This window comes from Charadrius vociferus, unplaced genomic scaffold (assembly GCF_000708025.1).
Source record: "Charadrius vociferus isolate BGI_N301 unplaced genomic scaffold, ASM70802v2 scaffold62, whole genome shotgun sequence".
Classification (NCBI taxonomy): domain Eukaryota; kingdom Metazoa; phylum Chordata; class Aves; order Charadriiformes; family Charadriidae; genus Charadrius; species Charadrius vociferus.
In genome coordinates this window covers 2,020,122-2,032,295 of record NW_009647419.1, presented here as the reverse complement: position 1 = coordinate 2,032,295, position 12,174 = coordinate 2,020,122, and the positions used below count along the sequence as shown (strand labels likewise).

General features: G+C 36.4%; 1 protein-coding gene across 1 annotated transcript in view; it reads left to right on the top strand.

The window, feature by feature from the left end:
• Positions 1-12,174, top strand: part of EIF2AK2 (eukaryotic translation initiation factor 2-alpha kinase 2) — a 19,384-nt gene that overhangs the window by 3,002 nt on the left and 4,208 nt on the right. The window contains exons 2-11 of the mRNA XM_009880439.1: positions 1,981-2,095; positions 3,258-3,427; positions 4,225-4,351; positions 5,835-5,917; positions 6,866-6,971; positions 7,416-7,450; positions 7,608-7,742; positions 8,184-8,303; positions 9,551-9,658; positions 11,324-11,516. Of these exons, the coding sequence (XP_009878741.1) occupies positions 1,981-2,095; positions 3,258-3,427; positions 4,225-4,351; positions 5,835-5,917; positions 6,866-6,971; positions 7,416-7,450; positions 7,608-7,742; positions 8,184-8,303; positions 9,551-9,658; positions 11,324-11,516 (1,192 nt within the window). The remainder of the gene's footprint in view (positions 1-1,980; positions 2,096-3,257; positions 3,428-4,224; positions 4,352-5,834; positions 5,918-6,865; positions 6,972-7,415; positions 7,451-7,607; positions 7,743-8,183; positions 8,304-9,550; positions 9,659-11,323; positions 11,517-12,174) is intronic.

Sequence of the window (12,174 nt, the reverse complement as noted above, 5' to 3'; positions counted from 1 at the left end):
CATAGCCCCACTACAAGCCCTCCTACAGTTGTCTGAGGTATGATGCAGAGACATCTCCTGTCATCTCCTCCCCTCCTGTCCTGGTTTTAGTGATGTAGCTTCTTCCACTGCAATGTCAGACCAGTCCTGCCTAAACCCGTCAATTTTGGGCAGTGCTTGTTAACTTGAGGTCCATGGTGGATAAGTGTAACTGTACATTTGGGACCAACTCATGTAACATTCAGATAATTCTCAGCTCAGATAATTAACTTATGGTTCATTAAGACTCAGACTGCAGTTTTCCTCAGGATGCTTAAATAAAATGGTGAATTTTGGATACAAAGCCATAGCTGAATGTGTGCAGTATTCGGCGCTTAGATATGGGTTGGGTAACAAAGCCTTTCCCAAAGAAAGATCTTTCTTTCATGCTTTTTTGGGTATGCTGTTACCTATGTGGAGAGTATGTGGCACACTGTGGTGTGCCTTGTCCTACTGTTTACCTCCTTAAGATCTCTCGTTAAGCTTTGCTTACACAATGACTGCAAGCGCTGTTCTGCATCAGCATTATTTTCCACCCAAATGTGTCATTAAAAGGAAGTGGAGACTGAAGTTGCAATAATGAAAAAAAGTGAATTCCTGAAGTCATTCCACTATTTGAGACAAATTGTCCCACAGAGAAACTCATGGTGTTATACCTAGACTGTTTCTTTGTGTGAATCTATCTTTTTGATTGGGAGCTTATGTATCTATATGCTCTGCTGCAATCTGAAGTACAGATGTACCCCTAGGTTATAGTAACGGTCACTTTAACTTGATGCAAGTCTGTGCTGCTGCCAAAAGCAGAAATCTAGTTGTTATTTTCTGCGCTGTTGACTTTTGTGCAGGACCAGTCAGGTCCAGGTAAGAACTGATTTGGCTGAAAACCAGCCATTCGTTATTAGGTCACTGTGGTGGCTTGACCCCCAGCCAGCCACTCACTCACCCCAGTGGGACAGGGGAGAGAATGAGAAGGGTGAAAGGGAGAAAAACTTGTGGATTGAGATAAGGAAAGTTTAATAAGCGAAGCAAAGGTGTATGTGCAACCAAAGCAAAATAAGGAATTTGCTTGCTACTTCCCATTGGCAGGCAGATGTTTACCCATTTCCAGGAAAGCAGGGCTTCGTCATGTGTAATGGTTACTTGGGAAGACAAACTTTATAACCCCAAGTGTGCCCTCTTCTTCCTTCTTCCCCCAACTTTTATTGCTGAACGTGATGCCATATGGCATGGAATATCCCTCTGGCCAGCTGCCCTGGTTGTGTCCCTTCCCAACTTCTCACACACCCCAGCCTGCTTGCTGGGGGGTCAGTGTGGGGAAAAAGAAGAAAAGGTTTTGACGCTGCGCAAACACTGCTCAGCAATAGGTAAAACATTGCTGTGTTATATTTTAGTCCCAAGTCCACATCATACCAGTTGCTATGAAGAAAGTTGAGTCCATCCCAGCCAGACTCAGTACAGTCAGCCCTGAGCTCCATCAGCTCGCTGTTCTGACTCACGGAGTTGAGTATGGGAAGCAGCGTGGGCACAAGCTGTGCAACAGAGGGGGAAGGGATCAGTGGTTGAGTGGGGAAGGGCAGGGCTGCTTTTTTCGCGGTTTTTTTTTTTTTTTTTTTTTTGGCCTGCCTTTAAATTCATGTCTGATGAAGCACCAGACCTGTTTTTTTTGCATTTACTAAATAGCATATGTAGCAGTATATCAAAGGTGAGTGTAATGTCATGCCTGGATCTGTGAAATCAAAATTAGCTAATCTTTCCTCTCCATATAGTTTTGCAGTGCTGAGATGTGTCCTGGTGTTAGGGCTTTTACAACCTTGCCTGTAACAATGTTGACCTCATGCATTCTTTTGCTTTTAAAAATTTAAATAATACTGGATAATAAAAATAAAGTTGCATCTGAAAAGGTTATTAAGTATATATGAGACAAAATGTAACAATGTTATAGAAAAGTTTCCTTCATTGCAGGTTCACAGTTGTGGTTAAAATAGGCGACGTAGAATATGGTACAGGCACTGGTAAAAATAAAAAGGAAGCAAAAGCAGCAGCAGCAAAGCAAACCTGGGAAATTATTAAGAACCTGGTGAGTAAACTGTAGGTTGTTGGGGTTTTTTTTTTTTGCTAGTAAACATTGAAGATGAATCTTTAAAAGTAGTCAATAAAATATCATTGCTTTCTTTAATTTGGAAGAGCTTCTAAATATTTATTTAAGTTGTCTTTTTTCTGACTTATTTAGTACTTTTCTACTTTTTACCACTGAGCAATTTTCCTTATTGTTCTGCTACAAGTTTGGTGTGTAATATTGAGAGTGTTTCCTCCTTTGCTGTATTTGCCTTTGTTAGGCTGCCTTGGTATATCCAGAGTGGACAGTGTTCCTTTTTCATCTTGACAACTAGTAATCTGATGTCTTCAAAACAATTGCCGGGCATTATTCAGTGTGTCTGTTGCCACTCTGCTCATAAAATTGCTTACTTTCACCTGATCTGATTCACTTTTGTTTCCTTGTAATTATATTCTTTATGGTATAGCAGACTGCATACTCTTTATTCCTCCTTGATTTAGTTTAGGTTTGAATTTTGCTCCTTTATTTTCTGCTGCATGTTTTGTGGTAGCCATTCTTATTTTTCTTTTTGACTCTGAATACTTCTTAGCATCTTTTGGGCGAAACCTTTCCTTCCCTGTTTCCATATGCTTTTTCCTGTGTCACCATCATTACTTTAACACAATTGCTGCATGTTTGCTAATATATTATCAATGCTGCCTAATCACGAGAGAGCTGAACAGTCCTGCTTCCCCCTCTTGTACATGCACAGGAGCATTTGCAGCCCTTACTAATGGCAACATCAGCAGCATCCTGCTGCCATCCGTTTTCTTGGCTCTGGTCCAGGTGTGAGAAAATTCAGAAGGCAGCATTTGCTTTTTTTTTTTTTTTTTTTTTTAATGAGCTCCCTCCCTGTCGTTTCTTAAAAGAGGTGGGAGGAGACATGGTGATAGCTTGTTAAAGACATTGGTGCAATACTCAGAAAACTGGATTTACATTCCTTTGGAAATTCAAAATGTAAGAATACTGGGTTGGGATGGCTGCCCTTTGCCACAAGGGACTCCACTAATGCAAACTTGGGATTTCTTAACAATATTTTGAAAAGCTGACAAACCTTGCAGCTGTATTAGATTGTGTGCACTGTTTATTTTAATCTATTTATTAAGTTCAGGTTTTTAAGTTATCTATTTTGTTTGGTTTGTAGCCACAGAGTCCTTCAACTATGCAAACTGCTGAATTAATGACAACTCCAGTGACCTTATCACCTGTATCAACCACTGACTATGTCAGCCAACTAAATATATATTCACAAAGAACCTCGCATAAAGTTGATTATCCTAACAGAAACTGTACTGGAGCCGCCCATGCTCCCATGTAAGATACGTTTTGTCTTCATACTTGTTTTTAATACTTCTTTGTGTTTACTAACAGTACCGTTAGTTACCCTCAGTAGTGTTAGACGAATCTTTAGAAATACAATAAAAATTTGGAGGTAGTCTGGAGAGAATCCAGTAGAGCGCCATTAAGGTCGTTAAGGGGTTGGAGGATACGGCATAGGAGGAGAGGCTAAGAGGACTGAGTTTGTTTAGCTGGGAGAAGAAATGGCATGACAATAAAATGGTAGTGTTGACAAATTGTCAGTTATTTTGGTTGTAGTTCTGGCACCTTTGTAGACCATGTAGGCATGTATTTTGGAGACCCCTAGTAACCAAGTGTCAAAGAAAGCCTGATTGTGTCCCCTTCTGTATGTATTGCAGTCAGTGAGTTGTAGAAATGCTCCAGTTAATGACATCTGAGGGATAATAAAGAGTATCTACATATTTTAACTCTCTTGACAACATCTGCTGGAAAACTCCTCCTGCAAAATCAGCCACTTCAAAAACTAAACTACAGCTAATTTGTGCTTGTGGGTGCATATGATATGATGCTTTGAGGAGTTCAACCTTAAAAAGTGCTAAATATTGACTCTCTGAAAATTGGTTATTTTGAAAGCATGTCAAATTAGTTATCTACCATTATTAATTAGATTAAATGTATATTGGAGATACTGTCCTGAAGATGTATATCTCATATTTCCATTCTATAATGTCAAATGACTGTAGTGTTTAAAATCATTAAATTAAGACTTGTCATACCGGATCTAAGACTTTATTCATGGTTGCATTTTACAGATTTTCTTGTAGCTGTACAATTAGTGGTGTTTTGTATGGAATTGGCACTGGAGCTTCTGCAGCTGCTGCAAAACAAGCTGCTGCAAAACAAGCATTTGAGAAGCTAAGTAACGAAGGTGCTCTAATGGTATGTGCTATATTTAGCCTTAAGATGGAAGTTTAATTCTTGTGTCTTTATGAACAGATTTCCTCATTGTATTTAAAAGCATATTCCATGGATTCCACTTAAGGGGGAAACAATCCCCCCACATATTTTGGTGGGTTGATTGGCCTACAGGATTCTGCTGGTAAAATTTATGCTGTGTTTCTATATTCAATTGCTGGATTAAAAAAACCTCATAGTTGATATATCTGTGCATTTCAGAGTATGGTCTGATACGTTGTCATTCAAGGATGCACGTATATTAAAAATTTCTGGATCCTGACTACTCTAATATATTGGTTGTCTCCTGTGTGAAGTGTTGTTGAGCTGACTGGCTATGAACATAAATCTCTTACTGCCTACTGTTGGATCAGAAATCTATTGTGAAATGTGAGAAAGGCAAAAGCAGGAGGGAGAATCAACAGGACTTACTTTCTGTAGTGTTCCAAGGACAAGTCTAGTGAAGACATTGCTAACACCATCCTCTGGAGAGCAGAGCTGTTGTCTTCATGTTGGCGATCGTATTGCCATACGTGCAAAAAATTATAGACATCATATGTAATTAATAGCCTTTTATAGCTCTAGGATCCTTCCTTAATATTTTCCTGTGTTGCAAGGTCATGGGTCTTTGCATTTTCATCAAAGTCTGAAATTTACTACCTCAAGCAGAACCTCTGCAGCAATTATTCTAAATTTAGGGTGGGTTGGTTTGGTTTTAATTTTTATTAATTCCCAGCAATGTCTGTGTAACAAATAAAATATAACTAGCAAAAAGTAGTAAAGGCCCAGTACTCCTGAATTCCAAAAAATGGGTTTTGTTTGTTGGCTATCACTGAAACAAACCCTCAAGTTTTTTTACTTTTTATCGGGTTATGGTCTGTAAGAATTGTAGGCGTTGCTTTTAATGTTACATTTATGCTCTTATGACATGATAGGGAGGGGGGGGAAGGAGAATAACCTCTACCAAGTATTTAGGATTCATTTTTTTAGTTGACCTCGATTTAGTAATCCAGGTTTTGCAGGGTATTCACACTGAAGTGATTGAATGTCTTTTTGTACAGACTCATATTTCCAGTTCTGCTGATTGCATATACCAAAGCCTACATGAATCTTGTTTTCCACACAGAACATTGCATATGCAGAAAACAATGAAAACATTTGCTTTTAATAACTGTTGCTCTTATCCTGATTCTTAATAGATCCCAGAGTCTACTTCTGCAACTGTGTCTATATACTCTCAGTACGAGTGGGAAAATGCTCCCTGTTTCAGGGCCCTGTGTTTCACCCCTCTGGGTAGACGTTAGGCAGATGCCTTTCTTCTGCAGGGTTTTGCATGTTAAGTGGAGTTAACAGCTTCCATTTGGGACCTTGTAGTCTTCCCTCCCCTCTCTTTGAACAGCATCTTTTTGCGCTAGGGATTTTTTACGTGATTTTGTTAACCATTCTTGTTTATTTGTGTTTTTTTCAGATGGAAAGTGAAAAATCTAATGGCAATTCTACATTTAGCGAACATAGTAATTCCTCTCGAGTGCCAACTCAGTCTGACTCGCAGTAAGTTAGGTTCACTGATAATGTGATAACAAAATGTATTTACTAATCTTAGAGGGTCATGTGATCTAGTTCTAAATAAAATCTGTCATAGTATCTTTATTGCAGTATAAAGCCATTTAATTTGAGCCTTTATTTCTTAGACTTCAGAGCAAAATTTATTGTACTTGTGCAATTTTATGTGAGTCCTTACAGGTTAGCTTATAATAATTTTAGAGCATTCTGATATATTTATATTTTGCCATGAGTAGTTCTTTCAGAAGCATTTTTACTGTGATGTAAACAGAATAACCTACCTCATTCAGTAGCATTATTTCATGCCATTTTCAACACTCATTTTCCTACTGTGACACTCTTGTGAACTCAGTGCAATTCAATTTCGGTACTGTCCTGGGCTGCACATCCTGCTTTCTTCTCTGTTTTTTTTTTTTTTTTTTTTTTTTTTTCTTTTTAATTCTCCATAATCTTTATTTCAACTGAAGGGAAAATTTGCTTAGTGAAAGAAAATGAACATGCATAAAGTTTCATTTGTGATTTGGGAACCCTTGGTCAAGCCTTTTGTGTCCAGCAGTTTATTTGACTGTAGTGCCACTATCACTTCTTTTAAGTTCTTTGTGTGATTGTAAAGCAAGCTGATATGTACAATGCTAGAAGTAGATGCACTGCCTTGAAATAAACATCTGTATTTAACCTATTTAATTGAAGGATATAATAGAATATATATCATATAGATACATAGATATCATGATATCATATCATAGAAATAGAGTAGTATATTGAAAAATGTTATTGTTTTAATAGCTTTCCAGCATAAAGGTTTGTGGTTTAAATCAGTCGTGATTGTTAATGCTTTTTCAGGTTTTGCTTTTAAAAACTGTGTATTTTTTATGCTGCTTTTTTTCTTGGGGCTGTCATTTTATTTGTGATTGAGTTACTTTCACCTAAAACTAGTCTATTATTTTTCAATAACAGCAGTATATGCTTTGAAGACTCAGCTCCGAAGTTGGTAGAAAAAATGAAAGACATGGCAGTATGTGAAAAGCTTTTACCTTCTCAGGTATAGTATGAAAATGGTCTTCCTTGTAATTACATTGTAGACCCTGAATAGAGCAAGCTTCTTGACAGAGTGTATCATCAGTTTGTTCCTGTATCCGCTAATCACTAGAAAGCACATGCATTTTTCCTAAGAATATTCAGTACATACTGTTAACCGTTAGTCATTTACTTCTGTACTGTGGACCCAATTTATATACTGTGGACCAAATGGACAGTACTCCCAAGAAAGGGGATGAATCTAAGCTATATTTTTCTGTGGGAAGGATGATGATGTCATACATAGCATATGTGAAAAATTTTAAGCTTCATTCTTACTACATTGTTTATGTAAGGTATGAACACATTTATAGACAATTACTAAATACGTTCACAGACACATTTTAAACTAAGCAAAGTGAAAATATTCAGGATATCTCAGTTAAGTTTTTTTCTCTTTTTCATATAGAGACATGCAGAAAGTTCTGCCCTGAAACACAAAAGGTATGTGTTAATTTCTAGGTTGCTATCTCCCATAAACTATATTGCAAACCACGTTAGTGTTTCTGCATCTAGCAAAGAAATGCCAATATTGGGAGGTAGATTTCTTGTTGCATATTAGAAAAACAGCTCGTAAGTTTTGCTTTTGTCCTTATTAAAGAAAATTGGCAGCGAATTTTGATAACGCAAGAAAAAAGGAAGAGGAAAAAAATACGTCAGATTCAGATGAAAGTTTGCCAGATTTGGACACAAATACCAGTGAGGAGAATGAAAGTCCATACACTGTGAATAAAAGGTAAGAAGGTGGTTTTTTTAAAATAAGATCTGTATGGCAATTGCAGTATGTAGTGTTCTCTCTTGTTTGTTTATTTATAATAGAATGTGGGAAAATACTGTTGTAAAACTAACTTTCAAAGAAAATTGGTACTTGAGATTTTTTTTTTTTTTTCTGGACATTTCAAATATACTATAGCAACTGCCATGCAATGGTATTTAATACTTATAACCAAAAGTCGTTTGTGTGAAGATGTGCATGTAATTACCCTATGTACTTTCAACGGTCAGTTTCTGTTGTTTTTTTTAATCTTCAAGACTATGATTTAGACCTGTGTAGGTGCTGCGTGATCCATGTAGAATATCTCAGCAGATGTATTAGATCTGTCAGGATCATTTTTATATCTTGTAAATTTAATGTTAAGTATACTTGTTATGTATCATCTTCTTTTTTTTTTTTAAGATTTCTTGAGAGTTTTAAAAATATAGAGCCTATTGGTGAAGGTGGTTATGGGAATGTTTTCAAAGCAACAGCAAAGCTTGATGAGAGAACCTATGCAGTCAAACGAGTTCGTTTCACAAAGTACGTACTGTATATTTACTTCTGTATTTTATTTTAGAACAAACTTAATCAAGATTTTAGCGCTTTGTTTTGTCTCTTTAATAATCCTAGGAGCATTTAAGCAATTTGCTTTATTAATTGTCCATTCTTTCTGGTAAATTTCTAAGTGAAGCTGCATATGGCATGCAACTGTTAATTTCTCCATGGACTGGAATAATTTCAGATGCAATGGTAAAAAAGTAGATTTGTTAAGTTCTACTTTCTCTGAACACACTAGTGCTCTGCTTATTAATATTGCGAAATGTGTTTGAAGAAAACTTGCTGATTAATAGAACATTGAAAGCAGCACTGTTACTTTTGACCGGTCACATGGAAAATTTACTTATCAGAAATGCGTAACGACTGTAATCAGGGAAAACAGAGAAAAATGAAAGTTATACTTTTGGTGTTTTGTAATTGGAAAATGCTTTATATATCACCCATTATTCTCACCCTGTGTTATTTGTCCCTTATAAATCTCAACAGAGAATGATGATCTTAATTATTTTTTTTAAATAATTTTCTGTAACCAGTACCTAGAGGAGTATTTTATCAGCACCTGAAAATCTTTAGTTTCTCTCAGGTAATCTATTTGAAAAGTTTCAAGTTGATGGAGATACTTGTCCCTAGTATTGTGTAACTGCCCCTCGAATTCTTGTGTTCTTCACAAATATATGTTATTTTTATTTGTATTGCAATCCTGAGAATTATACTAAAAACATTCTACTGATTCTTCAAATAAAAACTGCTGGTCTACTGATGGGTTTGAACATACCTCACTAGGCAATGTTACAACAAGAAGCACAGGCCAAATTTAATAAAAGTTCTTCCTGAGTACTTGCACTGAATTCTGTGTATGTAAACAAACTTCACCAAGTGAGACGAAAACATGGGTGTTTGCTACATTGTGTTTGGATACCTAATGTAATTATGCATTGCAACTATCTGCTTTTTTCCTCTTTTTTTGAGTGGGGCTTTCATTTCTAATATGTTTAAAACATCTTTGCACTTTGAATAACTGAGTAGATGAAAGAAAAATCACAGAATTTATAACTACAATTTTGAAATTGTATGAAGGAGAATAATATGTTCTTTTTCTAAATTAATGTAAAACTATCTGTATACTGCTACTTGATGTCATGTCTTTTATTTAACCTAGTATTAAATTTTTACAGGGAGATGCCATTTGTTTTTGTTTTGTTTTGTTTTTTTTTTTCCCCTTCAAATAGGAACGTAAAGCGTGAAGTAAAAGAACTTGCAAGACTTGAACATGAAAACATAGTGCGGTATTCTTGTAGCTGGACTGGGTATGACCATGTAACTGATCCATTGTCAAGGTAACTACAAGATAGTAGTTTGCACTCACAAACTTGTTTGCTGTAGTGAATGTTGTGTTGTAAAAAGAAAGGCTGATGATTGGTTATAAATCATTACACAAATATAAATACATACACATACTTACATACTTACCATTAGGAAAAAAGGCACAGTACTTTTCAACAGCAGGTCGTATATAATTAAGTATATTTATATCTTCTTTTCCTTGATGAATAAGATACATTACGTAATTTTATCTTTCTCCTCTTTCTTAATATACAGAACTTGCTGAATCTATAGAGGAGTGTAAAAATGCAGAACTCAAAATTTGGGGCTAGAATTAACAAGAGAAACTAAAAATTTGGCAGTTGGCTGCCAAATTCCTGATCAGAAGTTTCCTTTTTTTAATAAGTAGCTCTTATAGGTTTAATTATTTCTCTAAGTTAGCATTTTAACCATGATGCCCGAAACAGTTTTGGTTGTTGAGATCAGAAATACAAAATGAAATGCTCTTTCATTTAGAGGTACTCTTTCAACTCTAAGAGTTCTGGCAAGACAGTGGTGAGAGTTTTACTCTTAAGTTAGGTTATTAATTTTTCAAAGCTTCTGTGGTAAGCTTTTTTCACTAGCTGTAAAGTCATACCCTTCAGATAAGTTGACACACTTAGCTCGAGTCATGAAATATTAATGGATTCAAAATTATGGTTGGCATGATATCTGCTCAGTGTGCTCAGTAAATGAGGAATAAAATGGGAGAAAAAAAGTCTTGTGTCAAAATCCAACCACTAATATGTTGGAGTCTCAATATCACTTACGCATGTTATATTGAACAGTTATTGGGTAAAAGACAGAAAAAAAGTCCTCAAAGCTGAGGTCCCAGCCTGGGATTCCACTTAATGCCCTGACTTCAAGACTACAGAGAGCACCAAGCCACTTAATGCTTGTTTTTTCAGTGCCTCAGGTGGCTTTATTTCAGGGCACTCAGATCACACAGTGCAAGGAGGAAAAAGTGGTGCTTCTTCCTCTTCATGGTGTCGTTCCCCTGACCATCTCCAGCCTTAGCCTATCCCATGGCTGGTGGTGAGGGACCTCTTCTGGAAAGTGTGAGGCTGTCAGATGGGTGAATATATTTCCTCTAGATTTCCAGATCTCAGAACTGAGTGAACTCTAACTCACAGACTAATGTCAAAGTTGGTCACCGCACCAGAGGTTGAAAGCATGGGATCATTCTGGGTAGGTGAGGAAGGCTAATGCTGTGTTTGCTAAGCAGAATGCAGAGTACTTCCCAGGGACTTGCAGCAGTTTCTAGAGGGCAAGATGGGAGCCAAGAAAAGTCCTATTTCTTCCTGTATAGGACATGCCTGTAGACGTGAGGGGAGCAGAATTTGGGCACTCAGAAAACTTTCAGTGTGAACACGGAAGCAAGCAAAGCATTGGGAATATTCTAGGTGTATTTAGCAACTGAGCAGGGATTCCTTGGTTTGCAGTTCTGTTTATTTATATCTAGTACAATTGGTCTAGGATCTTTTTGAAAATCAACAGACTTGCAGACTTTGTTGTGGGGAAGTCCAAAAATAATAATAAACAAAAAGGTTTTTTAAAGAAGAGGAACCTAGGAATCACTGATGGCTTGGGAGGAATTGTATCTTGCCAATTTCAGTATGGTATATAATTTTCTTTTGCAGGCAGAAATCAGAAAAAAAATTTCCCTGTCTTTTCATCCAAATGGAATTATGTGAACAAGGGCCATTGGATAACTGGATTGAAAAGAATAGACGAGACCCAAAGTATCACAAGATGGCACAAAACAAATTTTTACAAATACTGAAAGGAGTGAAATATATTCATTCTGAAAAGTTAATTCATCGAGACCTCAAGGTAAGTAGGATAGGTAATTAAAAAATATTAGATAAAAGTAGTACTTACTGGAATTTCATAAAACGTTACATTATTTTAGTCTTTGCTTAGTCTATTATGTACCCTTGTAGTGTGCCTCTTCTGATATTGCTAGTGATTAATTTTTTTTCACCAACTGCCTGGACTTCATCCTAAAATCAGAAGGTAAACTGGAGCATCTCGGAATGTGCAGTAGTTCAAAAAATCAGTAGTCATCAATTAACAGACATTTTCAGTGTATTACGTGTAACTGGGTCACAAGACTGCCTATTGGAAAAATAAATACTAACTTTACTTGATAAAATAATTAAAAGAAAGAAAGTGAAAGGTTGAGACTAGGAAGTTTGCTCCTGCCATGTTGTAAAGGGATAGTTAATCTATCCTAATACATACTGTGTTTGATAACAGCATACTCTTAATTGCTCTTGTATCACGGATGCATACAAATATTTGAATGCTACTTTTTTGGATAGAATTTCAGTCTCTACAAGTGCACAATCATAAAAAGATTTTATCTCAATACAAAGATTATAAAGGACAAAGTTGCAAGCCTTCAAGGCTTCATATGCCAGCTATAATGTTGCTGACAGAGTCTTAAACCACTTGCTTTGTGAGAAAGTCATTGGTGTGGTGGTGTTTC